At 39.8% G+C, this 17,684-nt stretch overlaps 1 protein-coding gene across 1 annotated transcript in view; it reads right to left on the bottom strand.

The window, feature by feature from the left end:
- Positions 1 to 415: 415 nt before the first annotated feature.
- The window catches only part of IL4R (interleukin 4 receptor), a 52,870-nt gene continuing 35,601 nt past the window's right edge, over positions 416 to 17,684 (bottom strand). The window contains exons 5-10 of the mRNA XM_051988265.1: positions 16,747 to 16,901; positions 9,472 to 9,637; positions 8,210 to 8,309; positions 6,703 to 6,781; positions 4,396 to 4,445; positions 416 to 3,896 (exon numbers count right to left, since the gene is read on the bottom strand). Coding sequence (XP_051844225.1) covers positions 2,048 to 3,896; positions 4,396 to 4,445; positions 6,703 to 6,781; positions 8,210 to 8,309; positions 9,472 to 9,637; positions 16,747 to 16,901 — 2,399 coding nt within the window. The 3' untranslated portion in view covers positions 416 to 2,047. The remainder of the gene's footprint in view (positions 3,897 to 4,395; positions 4,446 to 6,702; positions 6,782 to 8,209; positions 8,310 to 9,471; positions 9,638 to 16,746; positions 16,902 to 17,684) is intronic.

Here is a 17,684-nt window from a genome sequence, read left to right as displayed (position 1 = left end):
GATGACATATCTACTTTGCAAACCCTAAATGTAGCTATTATTATTTTATATGGGAGTAACAAGTCTATGTAGTACTTTGGGGGTGGGATGGCATATCACACTGGAAATAGTACTGACTTTGTAGTCAGAGATCCTGGGTTCAGATTTCATCTCTGCTCTTTTATCTTAGGCAAGTCATTTAAACTCTGAGCATTCTCACTTTTTTTTCTCTGTAAAATTAGGGGTTTGAATCGGCTAATACTTCCAGATCTAAATCCTATAAGGACTATGACTTTTTGAAGGGAGAAACTGTCTTATTTATTTATTCTTGGAAACCACCCACTTCTACCCTCAGGGAACCTAGCACTAGTCCTCAAATAGAGAAGGTGCTTAATAAAGTTTTCCTCATTGAACTTAGTAGTTATCCAACCTAGACTTGTTGAATTGAAATGAATTTATTTAAAGTAAATAGCAGACATATAACATCACTGTCCCTTCCCCACCTCCCAGCTTTGATCTGCATACTGAGCACACGCGCGCACACACACACACACACACACACACACACACACACACACCCCTTTCAGTTTAAAAAACAAATCTTATAGCAAATACAAATATTTCCATAGTACAATATCTCTGGAAGTTCCAGAATACTCCTCCCTCCTTTTCAATCTTCTGCTAACCTTGGCTCCGAGACCATGTAGTCAGAACACCCCAGAGGTCAATGTGAGAATGACTGCATCAAGAAGCATCTCCCCTGCCTCCAGTCACAACAATTTCCACACTAGCCAAAACGCTGAGGTATTTAACTGCTGGAGGAGGAAGTTCTGGGAACAACCACTGCTGGCTCTGGAATCTGTCCTGGTGCAGGCATGGCTGCAGACTGAACTGGTGCTAGCTGATACACTGACCAACTCTCTTCCTCCCATCCACCCCTGGCAGAATGTAAGCTCCTTGAGGGCAAGGACTGATTTTTTTGTCACCACATCTCTGCAGCTTGGTCGATTCAGCTGTATGCAGCTCTTCGTGACCCAGGGCACCTTACTGCCCGTGAGGTCTTCTGGACAGAGACACTGGAGTGGTTTGCCATTTCATTCCCCAGCATATCCGAGGCCATATTTAACCTCAGATCTTCTTGACTCCAGGCCCGGTGCTCTATCCCCCGAGCCATCTAGCTGCCTAGCTGAGCACAACTTTCATAAATGTTTTCTTCCATAGAACTGAATTCACCAGTTACTCTAAGAGGCCAAGTCTAGTCTCTCTCATTTCAGCCTCCAGCTGAGGGAGCTGGCAAAATTCAAAAGAAGAAGAACAAAATCGATTATCTATAAAATAGATAACTGGGAGTTGATTACATGTCCTCATTATCTATAAGTAATAATAAGTCTTATACTTATTGCTGTTTTCATTGTACATAGGGAGTAGCTTTTTCTAGTTAGTATTCCCAAATACAGCCGAAACCTAGTGGGAAGTCCTAAAAATCTTCATAACTGATATTAGAACTGGATTATTTGTACTGGAAAGTCACTTAATTCTCCTACACTTCAGTTTCCTTCTCTACAAAACGAGAAGAATAATAGCAGCTAACTTACAAGTTGTTGTGAAGAACAAATGAGATAATTTGTGTACTTCAGAGCACTCCATAAATGCTAGCTATTATAAGAAGTAATTGTTAAGGTGCTTCCTATTATATCTCATCTGGAAAACGGGTACCTTCTCACTATGGGGCTAGTGCAGAGGACTAAGAAGCCCTGGGTTTGAATTAGTTCTGTCATTTACTCAGCTGTGAGCAAACTAAGACAAGGGGCTTCACCTTCCCGATCAGGCCTTCAATTCCTCTCTAAAATGATGGGATTTGATCAGATCTGTAATGCTCCTTTCTACTCCAATATTCTATGTTCTAAGGTCCCCTTTTCCTTGGACATTCTATGATCAAAAGGCTGTTTGGGCTTCTATTCAGTAATGGTCTACATGGAAGAAACATTTCACAATCAAAGGAAATTCAAAGATTCCAATCTAAACCAAATGTGTATCACTGTTGATTTGATACCTCTCCAAACCTCATCTAAGAAACTTTTATGTAGGTGTTGCCCTCACGTTGACAGTCTGCCATGTTAGGGATGAAGGGCTGGTTTGGCTTTAGGTCACCCCCAGGGCTAGGCTTTAAATGAAGGGAACCTTTCTGTTTCTCTGCGGTAAAGCCAGATGGATCTTTACAGTCCTGAGGACATCGGGGCATACAGATTTCTGGGGAAGATTCTTCCTCCAAATGGCTCTCCCCTAGAAACTCCACACAAGGGGTCCTCGGCACCCCACTCTCTGGACTCTCCATCATTTTGGAAGGGCAAAAACTTGTGGCTTTTGTAAGAGGATGAGGCAATGTTTCTAGGACCTCAACCACACAGTTGCATTCTGTGTGCTGGGAATTGCCCAAGGGTGTGTAACTCCCATCTATACTTGAACATCTCTTTAGGTGTCCACAGAGATGACATGTCAAGGTGGAATAGACTATACCACTGCTGAAGTCTAATTTGGAACAGAGTGAGGACTCTGTAGGGGGGTCCCCATGCTTTTTGGCGCCCAGGGTCTCTTTCTCTATGGTCTCCTGGGGTCTGTCGGTCTTGCGGAGGCTGGAGGGCACGGGACAGCGCTGGCTTTTCTGAGAAGGAGCTTCTCCTAAATCCAGGCCAAAGGTGAACAATGGAAGTGGGGGCACTTTCTCTGCCTCTTGGCAACAAGTGTTTTCTGATGGCCTAGACCCCTCTTTCTCTTTTCCAGATTCAGACTCAACACTAAAGGTCTCTGCAGAGGCTTCTTTCCTAGAATCATTTAGGAGACTCACGAAGGACCGATAGCCAGATTCTTTGGGAAGATTAAAGCTAGCTGCCTTATAATTCTGGTCACTGCCTTGCTTTACAGCATTGTCAAAACACCGGTAACCTGATGTAACTAAAACGGCTGGGCAAGGGACAGCTCCTTCTTGTCTGAGAACCCTCTGTCTTAGAATTTCTTCCCAGCTCTCTCCGTCTGACTGAAGCAAAGAAGATGGCTCATTGTCACAGGAGGAAGGGATTTTAGGGCCCTCTGAGCAGCTTCCCTCACGCTGCTGCTCAGGGTCTCCTGAAGTTGTCTGTTCCTGTGAGCGGTCGGATGAGACCAAGGGAAGGCTCGGCTCTTCCTCAGTCCTGGGCAAGGACTGGGCCAGGAGGCTGCTGAAGCTTCGATAGGCAGGGTTGTCATCAACGACTTGGAGTGCCTCTGAAATGGATGTGTTTGCTAAGTCCGAGGCTGACCCAGGGCCCTGAGTTTGAGAAGCTGACGGAAACTGCCACTGCTCTTGCCGGGGCTCAGGAGCCTGTCCGGCCTCAGGAGAAGCGGTCTCCATGCGAGGATTCTGGCAGGCAGTTCCAGATCTCTCAGAAGTGTGGGGACCACTCAGGGAACCGTTCTGGAAAAGGGGTGAACCCAGCCTGGTAGGGCTGTCCCAGCAGTGGCCTGGATCTTTGCTTTCCTTGGGTGGTGACTCAGTTGCATCTGCCAAGTCCTTGTATTTCCTAGATGGCTCATCAAAAGAAGGCATAAAAGTCTCCTCTCCTAGGAGATCAAGGAACAGCGTGTGGACAAACCTGGCTGCGAGTGCTTCTCTGTTCTGTATGAAACTGCTCGCACTGTTCTCTGCAGACGGGCAGAAGGAACCATCATCAGCGTCCGCCTTCTCACTTTCCACCTCAGCCTCAAAAAGCTCTAAGGACTGCACCACGCTGATCTGCTCTGGCAGTAAGACAGCTCTGCAGGCTTCCATTGGCCAGCCTTCTCGTTTGCTGGGGAGAGGGGGGTGGGGGTCCTCTTCTTTCCCTGCTGAGTTGTGGCTGAACAAACAGGGAAACAACTTGGAAAGGCATGTCTTCCAATGCCTAATTTTTTTAGAGAGGAAATTAAAAAAAAAAAAAAAAGATGAGTTAATGGGGACTTGCCCACTTCTAGTCACTGTATATGTCTGCAACTATGTCACATTTGTAAATGTCTTTGTAAAGTACTATAGATTTATTTTGAATTTTATTTATTTTTTTGCTGAGGCATTTGGGGTTAAGTGACTTGCCCAGGGTCACACAGCTAGGAAGTATTAAGTATCTGAGGCCAGATTTGAACTCAGGTCCTTGTGACTTCAGGGCTGGTGATCTATCCACTGTGTCACCTAGCTGTCCCTATAGATTTTACAAAGTGCATTTCTCATAACCTGGTGATTTAAGGCTGGACAGGAGTTCTGAGCAGCATGAGATGGCTGAATTTGGAGTCAAAAGCCCTGGGTTTTAATTTTCCCAAAAGAAGTTTGTTTGACTGGGCTTGCTGTCTGATTACTATTAGATCTGCTCCTCAGTTCATTATCACCTGTAGTTGAGCTAATATACTTACAGGAAATTTTTCTTTTCTTTTGTTTTAGGCAGTTTCCTCCATGTTGAAAGCTAAAAGAGAAGGAACAACAGAAGAGACACAGTCAATCTTGGCAAAGCCAGGACCAATATTTCCTGTTCATTTATAAACAAATTCAGTGAATTGAAGGTGTCCATAACAATTTTTAAGATCTTTCTTTTTCATGCTTCCCTGGATTAGAAACCTCATATGTATTTTTCTCTTACTCTCAAGGGCAACGCCACCTTTCCAGTCTCCCAGATTCATAGCCTCCCTGTCGTTCTTGACTCCTTACCCTCTCTCATTTCATCTATATATTCAATTGCCAAATCTTGTCATTCAGCTTCCATGACACCTTTTACTTATAGTTCTCTTTCTTTACTATACAGCCACCAGTCCAGTTCTAGTCCTAATTACTTCTCATCTAGACTAGTGCAATAGCTTAATTTTCTGAGTGTGGGTCCTCTCTTCCTAATGAATATTACAAACCATTCACACTTTAGTAGATGGTCTGTGACTAAGCCAGTTTATCATCTGCTGGCCAACCTTCTGATGAACTCTTCTGAGCTGCAGTAAGCTTATTCTCCAATGGCAGGTACATAGTTAGGTGCTAAGCATGTTTTCAAAGCTTTTTTAGCTTGGTAGGACCTGCTGGGGTTTGTGTTCCCATGTGTCTAAGCCCATGGCCTTATCAGCAGGAGGTAGTCTATGACCATCCCAGGCTGACATATCAGTGTATATACAAGGCTGATCCTAAAATTCTTAGAGAATTAGGTTGCTTCGGACAGAAACTCAGTTCAAGAACCTTCCCTTCTGATTTTCTATGACATAGTTTGAAATCTATGCTCCTGAATCTGGCTTCCTGCTCCATGTCAATCCCTTGGGTTTTGGCATTTAGTAAAAATCCAAGTTTCACAGCTTGCCTAGATTTTGACTCACACTCTTTTTGAATCCTGATTTGGATCCCACACCCAGCTCAAATGATGGTGAACTAGCATATGAAGGCCATGGATAAAAGGTTAAAGCATTGGACTACCTTTCAAGAATCCTGAATCACCTCCACACAATTATGAAATATCAGAACACAACTCATTGTTTTAGTTTTAATTCAATTGCTTAGTATTGTCTGACTCTTCATTGTGATGAACGCGTATTTTAAAATCAGCCGGAGTCAGGAATTCAGGTTAAGGGAAAATCTTTGATCTTTGGGGGGATGGCAATAGGAATGTGAGTGGCCACAACAAGAACCTGGCCAGCAGTCTCTCTGCCTCTCTCTCCACCCCTCTCTCTCCACCCACCAAAATCATCCCTACGTCATTTCCTATACAATACATCAGAACTTGCACAAAGAGTGGGCGGGGGCCATTCTTTCTCCAAGCATATATTAATAGAGTATGGTCCAATACTATTTAGCCTCACGTACTTGGGACCTCAGTGCATCAACTCGAGCTTCAGCCCATTACACTTCATGACCCTATGGATGAAGCATGATCTTTTGTCCTCTACGATCTTTTGAAATTTCAGCTTCAGTATTTGACTTAAAGTCAATAATCCAATTTAATTTCTTTTTCCTCAAATAAATACATCCCTAACCTTATTCTTAATTGTCTATTTATATACTCTTCTGTTTACTTCAGTTATATTCAAGTAACCATCCAAACAAGCCAGGACATCTTGGATTTATACTCTAAAATTTAACTTTAATAGCTCTCTCTGTGGCCTATGTTAGTAATTTCCCTGGGAATTTGATTTCCTAAATTCATTTTAGCAATCCTCTAAGCTACTTAGGTCAACCCACCATGGGCCTTACCTCTACTTCCCTCGAAGATCATGAGTGCCCTTGTCAGCAACTTCAGAACTATAGCCTCCTCCTAACCAACTAAGCTCTCCCCAAGTCAGTACTTCATAAAAAGATAACCAACAAACAACTATTACAGTGATATTTTTTAGCCTCTATCTTTTTCAATCAGTTATGGAAGTACAAATAAGTGATCTATCATAAAAGGGTATTTATGAAAAAACCTGCTTGCTGTTCCCTTCTTGTATTTCCAGATGTATATAGATCATTCTCATAAAGACTTTATGGAAATAAGAAAGTAGGTACATGGATCAGTAATTACTGATGTATTTTAGTACTGGCTTAAACAAAACACACTAAGAGGAAGGTAAAATAAATCTATTGAAGAAGAAATTAAGTTATAAACATATTCCAAAATATCACTATCTTTGAATTACTACTCAAAACACTTTTACAGAGAATTAAGACTGAGGTGATGTGGGCAGTGATGGAATGTCTTCAGAGTCACTTACCTGTTGGTTCTGAATAATGATGGCAGTTAAGTGACTGTGGGCTGGGTTGGGGATCTGATCCCACCAAACTTTCTTAATTCTGTAAGACAAGAAGTTTCAAGTGTTGGTTTGTTGGTCATGTGATTCAGATAGTCTGACATGAGAGGAGGGGAAAATCTCCAAGAAAAACTGATGCAGTTAGGGCAGAGAAAGACATAAGGAATCAAGGAGAGAAGGACTTTGATCCCTTCTCATCTGGGCATTCTTTCCACAGTAAGTCCTCAAATGACAAACTTTGTAATCATAGGTGGGGGCACTACAGGTTTATGGGATTTAAAGATGGACTTGCCTAAGATCACAAAATCACAAAGCCAAATATGAACCCAATTGAAGTTCCAACTCAGCACTTTTTCTACTATGCCATGCCACATAAAGCACTTTGGAGATCATCCAGTTCCAATCTTATAAAATACTCACTCATTTTACCACAGAAGAAATAGAAAATCAGGAGGAAATAACGTAGGCAGGGTTATGACTAGAACTTGGGTCCCCTGAAGTTTAATCTCATGTTCTTTGTATTTTTCTAAGTTAAAGAAATATTTAATTTAAGGAGAAACAGCAGGACATTTGACAGAGACTCAGTTGCTCCAAAAGAGTTCAGTTCTGATCAAATAAGTATAAAAATTTTTGCATAGTAATAACTCCTATTTATACAGTGTTTTAAGGTTTAAACACTTTCCCCAAAACAACTTGTAGCCAACAAAGCAGAGATCATTCTCTCCATTTTTCGCAGATAAGAAAACTGAGGCTAAAGGAAGTGATATGACCTGACCAATATCACCTGTCTATTAAAAATTGGAGTTGGAACTAGAATCCAAGACTGTAGACTTCAACAAGACTTTTTTTTTCTATTATCATCATAACCCTAGCTACAATTGATCTTAGATACAACTTTTCTAGGTCATTCATTTGCCAGAGTAGAAAGGGATTGTCTTGACTGAGTATAAATTCAACTTTGCACATTATACAATTCAAACCCACAAATAAGTGCTGGAGATATTAGTATGGATCCTAATGAACTAAAAATAAGTTGAACCTTGACAGAGGAAGGCCTTAATTATAATGTTCTAAGGAGATCATTTTTAATTCTAGAGGAATTAAATTCTTATTTAAATTAAAATTAAATTAACTCTAGCCACTGAAGATTTTTGAGCAGGGAAGTGACATGGTCAAACATGAAACAGACCTTAGGAAATTACTTCAGTCTCTTTGTGAAGGATGTACAGCAGGACAGAGAGTAGAGATAAAGAGATGAGTTAGAAGGCTACTTTAAACCTAACCTAAGAGGCTAGAGACTGTAGTGGGGAGAGACAAGAAAGAGATGACAGAGGCAGAATGCACAACCTAAGTAACCATCATCACATCCCTTATCCTAATATGGTGCCTATTTGCTTTACTAGAATGTCTTCTGACTAAACTAATAAAAAGACCACTTCTCCCATAAAAGAGAACTTTTTCTCTTACTTACTTGATGACACCGAAATAGCACAGCAAATTGACAAGCAGGATCAGGATGCAGAAAACGGGCACCCCCAATTCCAAGCGATGCAGAAAAGATTGTTCATACTCTAGGAAGCAAAGAGACCAGCACAAAGTTACATTTTGCTATAGATATTCAACTGGGAATCTTTTGAAATAGTTCAATTCAACAAACATTTATTAAATGCCAAGTGATGGGCTTAAGCACTGGGAATACAAAACAGGCAAAAAAGCATTCCTACCTTTAATGATTTTACGATCTATCATCTCTAATTCATCAACTAATTTTTTGAGTGCTTACTCATGTGAATGAAAGAATGGATGGATGAATGTATTTAAAAGAAAAAATATAAGTGCTTAATATGTGGCTAGAGGAAATGTGGTATAATGGATTAAGAACTTGTCTCAAAACCAGAAGGACCTGGGTTGTTTGACTCTGGGAAAGTCATTTAACCCTTCTCTTAGATCATAAATTGCAGAAAATGTGTCAAATTATGAGTGGAGGGAATTTCTTTACCCAGGATTCCCCTATCCAATGAAATCACAGGTCCAATCCCTATCCCTATTATGTGCCAAGCACCATGATAAGTACAAAGACAAAAACAAGAAAGTCCTTGTCCTGGGTAAAGAGAGCATTTCCATAGATAGACATAAACAAAATATGAACAAGCAACATAAAATAATCTTGGTGGAGGGAAAAGGAACTGAAAAGGTCAGGAAAATCCTTCTCTGTGTGGTGGTAGTGATGGTAGTGGTGATGGGGAACCTGCTGTGCTTTGAAGGAAACAGGAAATTCATAATGTAGAAATAAAGAAGGAGAACACTGAAGACATGGGAGACAAAGAACGAGTGAGTGAGAATACCATGTACTAGGGATAGCAAATGGTCCACTTTTACTAGACCACAAAATAAAAGTTCCTGGGTGGTATTATGAGAAGAACTTTAAAGTGAGAATCAGTGGCTTTGCTATTTTGTATCTGCATAATGTTAAAGGCAAGTCACTTCAGCTCTGGGTCAGAATTTCTTTCTATGTAAAATCAGAGAATGGAACCAGATGATGACTTCTAAGGTCTCTTTTAGCACAACAACCAACACGGTGCCTTGGGAAGTTCAGAAGGATTTCCCTGAAGGTGCTCTTTTAAAAAATCATTGGGCAACTGTGGGAGCCTCTTGGCCCTTTATATCACCTCAACCGATTACAGAACATTAGCACCCTCAAAGTCACCTAATACCTGGATTTTAACTACTCACCATTAAACCACTCGACCGAGGGGCTCCAGTCACTCCACTGTCCAGCGTAGGTTTGCTGGTCTGAAACCTTTGACCTTACTCGAGCAGTGTAGGTGCTTTTATTTTCCAGGTGGTAAGCAAGGAAGGTCAGGTTGAGTTCTGTAAGGTTGTCTAATGTTTTGGAAGGCTGGAAGTAAACATAAGCCATCAGAACACTATCTTGGTTTTGTCTTACTCCTGCAGAGAACAACTATACTCATTCTATGATCAGAGTCAAGGAAAATGATTCCTTCTATGGATACAAGGGACTTGTGTGTAGCAGCAATCCCTGATTGAGGGATATGGAGGAAACATTACTAAGTGGTTGGAGAAAGATACAGAAAAAAAAGATCAAAGGATTACATGGTTAAAGCTGAAAGGGAACTTAGTATTCATCTACTCAAATCCTTTCATTTTTGTTAGAGTCCCTACAGTTATCTGACTCTATGTGACCTCATTTGGGATTTTCATGACGAAGATACTAGAGAGGTTTGCCATTTCCTTTTCCATTTCATTTTACAGATAAGGAAACTGAGACAAAAAGGTTTTGCGATTTGCTCACAGCTACATAGCTTGTAAGTGTTTGAGGCTGGATTTGAACTCAGGAAGATGAGTCTTCTTGATTCCAAGCCTGGCCCTAGAGTTCCATAGCTAATAAATACCCAAAGCAAAGGATTAGAACTCAGTTCTTCCTCTCTCTAATTTCATTACTCTCTCTACTGTGCCACTTAGCTTTGTCTTAGATAGCTGTTTCCTCCATGTAAGGTGAGGGAAAAGGACAGATATTTCTTCATTTTCTACTTAGCTGTGGAAAAAACTTCTTTTGGGAATTCTTTGACAATGCTCTTGAATCAGATACCTCCCAAGTACCTTATGTAGATTGTCTTTCCCCACTAAGTTATAAGCTTCTCAGGAGCAGGGACTTCTTCCCTCCCCCCACATTTGTATCTCCAAGCACTTAGCAGAGTTTTCTTCAGTAAACATGATAAATTGTAGATTCATAGAGTACTGTGCATTATAGATTTGTTGGCAAACTTCCATTAAAAATCTTCATGAACATGGATGTTGTAGAAAGAACAGTAGGTTTAGAGTTAGGAGACCAGGGCTTGAACCCCAGATTGCTGTGCAGTTTCAATGTGATCTATGTACAAATCACTTGGACCTCAATTTCCTCATCTGTAAATTTAGAAGACTAATCTTGGATCACAGGATCATTGATTTGGAGCTGGAGGACACGGGAAGTTAGATGGCATTATGATTTCTTTACGAGGAAGCTGTGATTTTAAGAAGTAACTAGCCTAAGATAAGTAGAAAGTAGCAAAACCAGGATTCCATTCAGGTCACTGTGTTCAATGATTTTTTCCTAAACCTTTAAGATCCCCCCCAGTTCTAAATCTTCTGACCTTATCATTTGTATACTGCTTGTTTATACTGCAATTCTGTTAACTTTTTTTGTATTTCTGCAAGTTAGAAATCACAATTCCAGACTATAGGATAATGCGTTGCTCCCTAGTGGCAAAGAACAGTAAAGTAAAGGTATTTTAAGACCAGAAAGGGAGAAAAAAATGCAATATGTATAATTTGCTTTTCTTTCTCTAGATTTCATCATGATTTGTGATGGTATTATTATATCATTTTGATTTTTTATACACTCTTTGTAAGCTAACCATCATCTTAACATTTATACGGTCTGCAAAATCTCATTTAATTATTATAACAATCTTGGGGAAAAGATGCTATTTATCATTTTTATAGATGAAGAAACTGAGGCAGGGGTTAAGTGACTGGCCCATGGCCACACATCTGGGTCTGAGATCATATTTGAAGTTGGGCCTTCCTGGCTGCAGATCCAGCGTTATAAACCCTATGCCATCTAATGACCTCAGTACTGTCTTGGGATTCTGCTTGTATTTTGATTAAAATTTAAACTTAAGATTTTTCAGAGTCTTCTTTCCTGAATTATTTCAGAATATTACTAAAGGACCTCCTTTGCATAAAGTTCCTGTTTGTTGCTACAGACAGCCGAGGTACCTATGGTTCACAGAGTGTGACCAATGTATGGTGGGGAGTGAATCTTAGCAAAGCAGAGAGACAATGCAACTGAAATGAGAAGGCAACAGCTGTGGCCACTCACTCTGCAGCCAGAGCCAGCACCATTCCCACCCACCCTGACGCTGTCTTAAGTAAACAGATGTAAAGAGAGAGAGGAGCAGAGTAGATGTTTGTATAAATGCCTATAAAGCAGTCACACAAGTGTCAGGAGATTTGGAGCTTCCCTCCCTCAATAAGAGAGCTAAGCTCCAGGGACCTGGGGTGTGGGTGTGGGTCTGGGTTCTCCTCCTGAGGGGTATGCCCACCCTTCAGGGCACCTTTTGTGCCTGTGACAGTGCTGTCACTCTGTCCTAAATTCCTAATTTCTGTGATGACTTAGGACCTCAGGCTCAAAGGAGTTTGTTCTTTCAGGGCACTATTTCTGAGATCAGGTCTTTTCCTACAGGGAGTGATTGGTAGGGCTTAATAACATCACAGTGAAGAGAGATCACTAGTGACAGAAGAACAGAATAATGAGATTTGGGGATCCTGCTGCCACAATCCACATAAAGGAGTAGGAAGCCTTCTATATAAAAAAATAACGAAATGAGAGTAAAAAAGAATCATCCACTTAAAATAAGAGGAAACTAAAACAAACTTTATTTATCTTGTAAATGGCAATAAGGCTGGGAAAATCAGGGATTTTTTCTTTTCTGTTACTTTTTATTGAAGGATATTTTTTTAAAATGGAACAAGATTAAGGGGGCTATTTTTGTGTCAGGGATTGCGTGTCAGGGATATACTGCAGCAAAGGAACTCTGTCTGCTTCCCCTTCACACACTAACTCCAATCTACTTTTTTGGACCATCTCTTACATGCTTACAAGCACGCAGGCCCAAGTCCCAAAGGACTGGCTCTAAGCTGCCTGCAGTAGAGGCAACAGATTGAAGGGTTTTTCCTTGTTACCCATTTCCTATTGCTTTGCTCTGCATTCCTCAGTCCCTATAAATCACCCACTTGGTGCCCTGATAACAGTTTGTCTTGATTCCTACACTTCTCATCATTTGCATCCTTCTGAAACCTGATCATCTGCCCAATCTGACTCACGGATGCTCTAACTTTTATTTCTCCATGAATGTGCACTGATATGTAGAGAAGTAGAGAAGAAGAAAAAGAAAAATCAGAGTAGAAATGAGTTAACTCAGAGATGAGGATAGTACCTTTGTGAAAAGATCTGGGTTCCATTCCCTATTCCACTACTTTATTTTCTGGCCAATTCCCTTTTCCAAGTCTAACTTTCTCCATTTGCAAAATGAAGGGGTAGGATTAGGTAATTTCTAAGGTGCCCTTCTAATTCTTAATCTTATAAGCCATGCTTTTGTCCAGAATGTCCTCCATGCCTGGAATATTCTCCCTCCTTCCAGTCTCTTGAAACTCCAAGTTTCCTTTAAAGCTCCCTTAAGTACTTTTTTGATCCTCATCTACAATTACTCCTCATATATTTTGCAATATCAGTGAAGAAAATGTCTCATGAATTTTGCTACAAATTTGATATTTATTATTTTTATTACAAATATTTATTATAAATTTGATACTAAAATAAATAAAAAACACCATGAGTCAGAAGATGATCTTTCTCAGAGTGCAGTGTTCTCAATTAGCCATTGATAGGAAATATGTCACAATTTAGTAAGCAGTATTTGGTGTGCTCCCATCAAAAGCACCCTACTCAAAGTAGAATCAAAGTAGCTCAGAAAAAATGTGAGATATGCAAATTTCAAGACATGGCCTTCTAGTAGAGCCTTCTGAGCTCATACTGGTCTGATCAGCCATAGTCAGACACACTATATCATGATCCCACAATGATGTCATTTTGGTCCTCTGAGAATGAAAGACAACCAAACAACCAAGCAATATTTATGCATTATATAAAACAAAACCAAAAAAAGGCTATTCATTAAAACAGAGATATTCATACAAAGAAAAACTAAATAGTTGTTAAAGGAAAATGTCTCTTACTTGCTACAGGAAATAGATAAGGGAGTTATCTTCTGAGTAGAACTAGATTCACTAAATCAAAGAGAGCTGCCTGCCAGACCTGACAAGGGAGGACAATCCAAGGATGCTGAAATCTTACTTTAGCAACTAAGTCTTTTTTGTACCAATAAAAGGAAGAAAGAAGACACTGAAGGACATATCTGATGTTTATGAGGGGTCACATTCAGCAAAATGGCTGAGATAGAACAAGATGGAATCAGTTATATTTTCCACAAAAAACAAATTCCCTTTCAGCAAATGTAAACATCTTAAGGGCAGGAACTATTTAGGTTTTTTTTTTTTTTAATCTTTTTAGTCTCTTAAAGAACCTTGAGAATATGAGAAGTATCTACTCATAAGATAACTATCTTTTTGGTTTTTGGAGGCATTTGGGGTTAAATGACATGACCAAGGATACACCGCTAATAAGTTTGTGTCTGAGATTTAGCTTGAACTCATTTCTTCTTAACTCCAAGGCTAGTACTTTATTCACTATAGCACCTAGGTGCTCAGAAGACAGCCATTTCTAAGGAACGTGGCAAGTGGCAGTTTGGAAAAACTGGTTTCACAGAAATGTTAGGGCTGTAAAGGATATGAAGGTATTCCAGGGGAAAATGAAGACCAAAAGGGAAAGTGATTTGGCCAGGGTTGAAGCATCTTGTGAGTAAAGATTGTTTCATTCTTTGTATTTGTATTCCCAATGCCTAGCATAATTTCTGGTGTATAATAGGTGCTTTAAAAAATGCTTATTGATTGATAATTAGCCAGTGCTTGTGTCAAAACCAGAATATATTTTCTGACATTTAGTCTAATGCTCTTTTCATTGAATAGACACCAATATGATTCGTAATATATATGAGATCCTTAGTGACAGAAAAAAGCACTAGAAAAAGAAATCAGATCCTGACTTCAAATCTTATTCACTGTATATCTCTGGCCAAGTCAGTTCTCTCTGAACATCCATTTCTTTATACATAAAACAGAACTAATATTTGCAGTAGAGGACATGGCATAACAGATAAAGCGTTGGATTTGGAGCCATGAAAACCTGAGTTTGAATTTAACCTCTGAATTGTACATATTTAACCAATATGGGATTATTTGCTCTGTAGGGAAGGGGGAAAGAGGGGAAAGAGGGAGAAAAATTTGGAACACAAGGTGTTGCAAAGGTGAATGTTGCAAATTATCTGCATGTATTTAGAAAAATAAAAAGCTATTCAAATTGTTAAAAAAGAAAGACAAAATAAAATACTTAATATGAAAAACACACACAATAAATTCAACCTCTGACACTAATTGTGTAACTGAGCACTTTGCTTCCCCTCTATAAACCTCAGTTTCCTTATTTGTAAAATCAGGCAACAGTACTTATCATCCTCTCACATCATCTCCATCCACCCTGTATCCAACCTCCCTCTCAGACATATACACACACACTCAACCTCACAGGACTGTCTGTAAAGTATTTTAGCAAAATTTGAAGAAGGATGTAGAGCTCAGATAATCTTATGGACTACTTCTCTGGATTGTGAAGAAAACATTCCTTAAACCTTATAGATTTAAATAAATGTGGGTCAGGGCAGCTAGATGGCACATTGTATAGAACACTGGCCCTGAAGTCAGGAAGACCTGAATTCAAAAGACACTTTAACATTCTAGCAGTATGAACCTATATAAGTAACTTAACTCCAATTGCCTGCCAAAAAAAGGAAGAAAGAAAAGAAAAGAAAAAAGAAAGAAAGGAAGGAAGGAAGGAATGGAGGAAGAGAGGAAGGAAGGAATGGAGGGAGGGGAGGAGGGAGGGAAGGAGGTTGGGAGGAAGGGAGAAAAGAAGGAAGGAAGGAAGGAAAGAAGAAAAAGAAATGGTGAATTGGGTTTCACATATTAAGGTGGATGTGGACATCCAGGTCAGATAAGGAAAAAAAAGAAAAAAGATGAAAAACCAGTGTAAATGGACAATGAAGGGCTGTATGTATTTTTCACACTTCCTGTGGAAAATAGAAGCCCATCTCCTTGCCTGGTTTCCTATCTTCTTTTGGGGAGAACCCATCTGAAGAGCTAAGAATGCTTTAGGGTCTTTGCAGAATAGACTAAACAGGCATCTCACCTGAGCTCAGCTAACCCCTGACCAGTCAAAGAGACTCCAGGCAAAGAACAGGCCATGTTTTCCATCATTCTTTGTCTAGTGAAGACTTACAAGCACACTGCAATCCCTGAAGTGCAGGACTATAGTCAGTATTATTTCTGTTAAATGATATCTTGAATTCTAAGATCCTAGAAGTTCTAAATACAGGGACAGAAAATGGATCGTAGAATTTGGTGCCAGAAAGGATATTGGGGATCATTTAGGCCCAATGACTTTTTTTCCCTTGTTTAACACAATACTTTTCATTAGTGGAACTGAATCAGCACATGTAACCTATGGGGACTTGCATATGTGCACTTTCTTTTCACTAATAGTAGTTGCTTTTTGTTGAGTTCTTTGCAAGTTCAAGGAGAGATGGGAAGGGAAGAGCCTATTTATACAGAGCCTTTTATGTACATGGCATCATGTTAAGCACTTTATAAATCTCAGAAGAACCCTGTGGCATAAATGCTAGTGTTATCTTCATTTTACAATTGAGGAAACTGAGGCAAACAGGGTTAAGTCACTTTTCTAGGGTCCCATAATTGGAAAGAGTCTCAGGAACCCAGGTCTTCCTGATCCAGGTTTGATGCTCTTTTTCTATTAAATCACTTAGCTATCTCTGACCAGTGTTTTGGTCTGACAAGTTTTAAGATGAATGACTATGTGTAATAGGCAAGTTCTTCCTAATTTGTACCACACTACATATACTAGGTAAATGAAATCTATGTTAAAATTATTAACACATTTTCTTTTATCAACAACTTAACACCCACATTTTATAATACATCTAATAAAACTTCATTTTACTAATGTCTTCATTTTATTGATGGCAAAACCGAAGAATGCTTTGACAATGGATTTGTCCCAGATCTTGTAGCTAGACTTGAACTTAAGTCTTCTGATTCTTAGGCCAGTACTTTCCCCACTATCCTAAAGATGACCTTGATTCTGAAAAGCTGACCCAATATGGATTCCTCTGGAAGCCCTTGAGGTGTTATATGCCACTTGTCCAAAAAACGTATCTGGGAAGAAATAATGCCTAAAGTTTCAGGGTAACTTACCGCTATAGTATCTTTTTTTTTCTGAATCTCAACCATATATCGGAGTTCCTCAATCAGGAAGTGATCTGGAGGGTAATTGTTGTCCCAAGTCAGGAAGAAGACATCTTTTGAAGTTCCTTGAGAGTAGATGAGATTTCTTGGCGCTCTTGGTTTTACTGTCAGGAAAATGATGCTCATTAGTTAACTCTATTCACTAAATCAGTAAGAAGAGGGACAGGAGCCCCAAGAGGGCATAGCCAGAAAGAGCATCAGGGATTCTGCCTTCCCAAGGGCTCTGGGCATTAAGCTGGATTCAGTAAAATGTTACTGGCCACATTGTCACTGAGAAGCTTCACAAATCTCCACAAATGTGGGTCAGAAATCTCCTCCATTCTGTATTTTAAACTCTCCCCTTAACCTCTCTGACTGAACGGCTCATTATCAATCATGCTTCAGCTGGTTACCAGTTCCTTAATTATATTGCTGGAGATTTTCAGAGATTGCAGAGAAGTGCCCTAATACTTCCATTTGTCTGTTTCCTCATTCACATACTCTACAGCTAGAAGTACCTTGGAGAAAAAGTACCATTAAAGACTAGAATTTTTGATTCTAAAATTCATAAGTTGGAAGGTCCTTGGAAATCACTTGCCCTAACTCCCTAATTTTATGGATGAGGAAGCTGATGCCTTAACAAGGGAAGCAAATGATCCATTTAGTAACCAAAGAGCTGGGATTTGTCACCAAATCTAGTGTTCTTTTCCTTCTCTTAGAGGACTTAGAATCATAGTATTGTAAAAGATCTTAAATGCCATTTTGTCTAGCTACTTCATTTTACAGATCAGGAAAATGAGGACTGGAGATGTTAGCTGGGATTAAAACCCAGGCCCAAATCTACCTGTATCCCTTTAACCACAAAGAAACAGAAAGGAGCTGTTTGTATCAAAATGGGAAAACTATGT

Source organism: Antechinus flavipes, chromosome 1 (genome assembly GCF_016432865.1).
Source record: "Antechinus flavipes isolate AdamAnt ecotype Samford, QLD, Australia chromosome 1, AdamAnt_v2, whole genome shotgun sequence".
In the NCBI taxonomy this organism is placed as follows: domain Eukaryota; kingdom Metazoa; phylum Chordata; class Mammalia; order Dasyuromorphia; family Dasyuridae; genus Antechinus; species Antechinus flavipes.
This window is presented reverse-complemented; position numbering and strand designations above follow the sequence as displayed.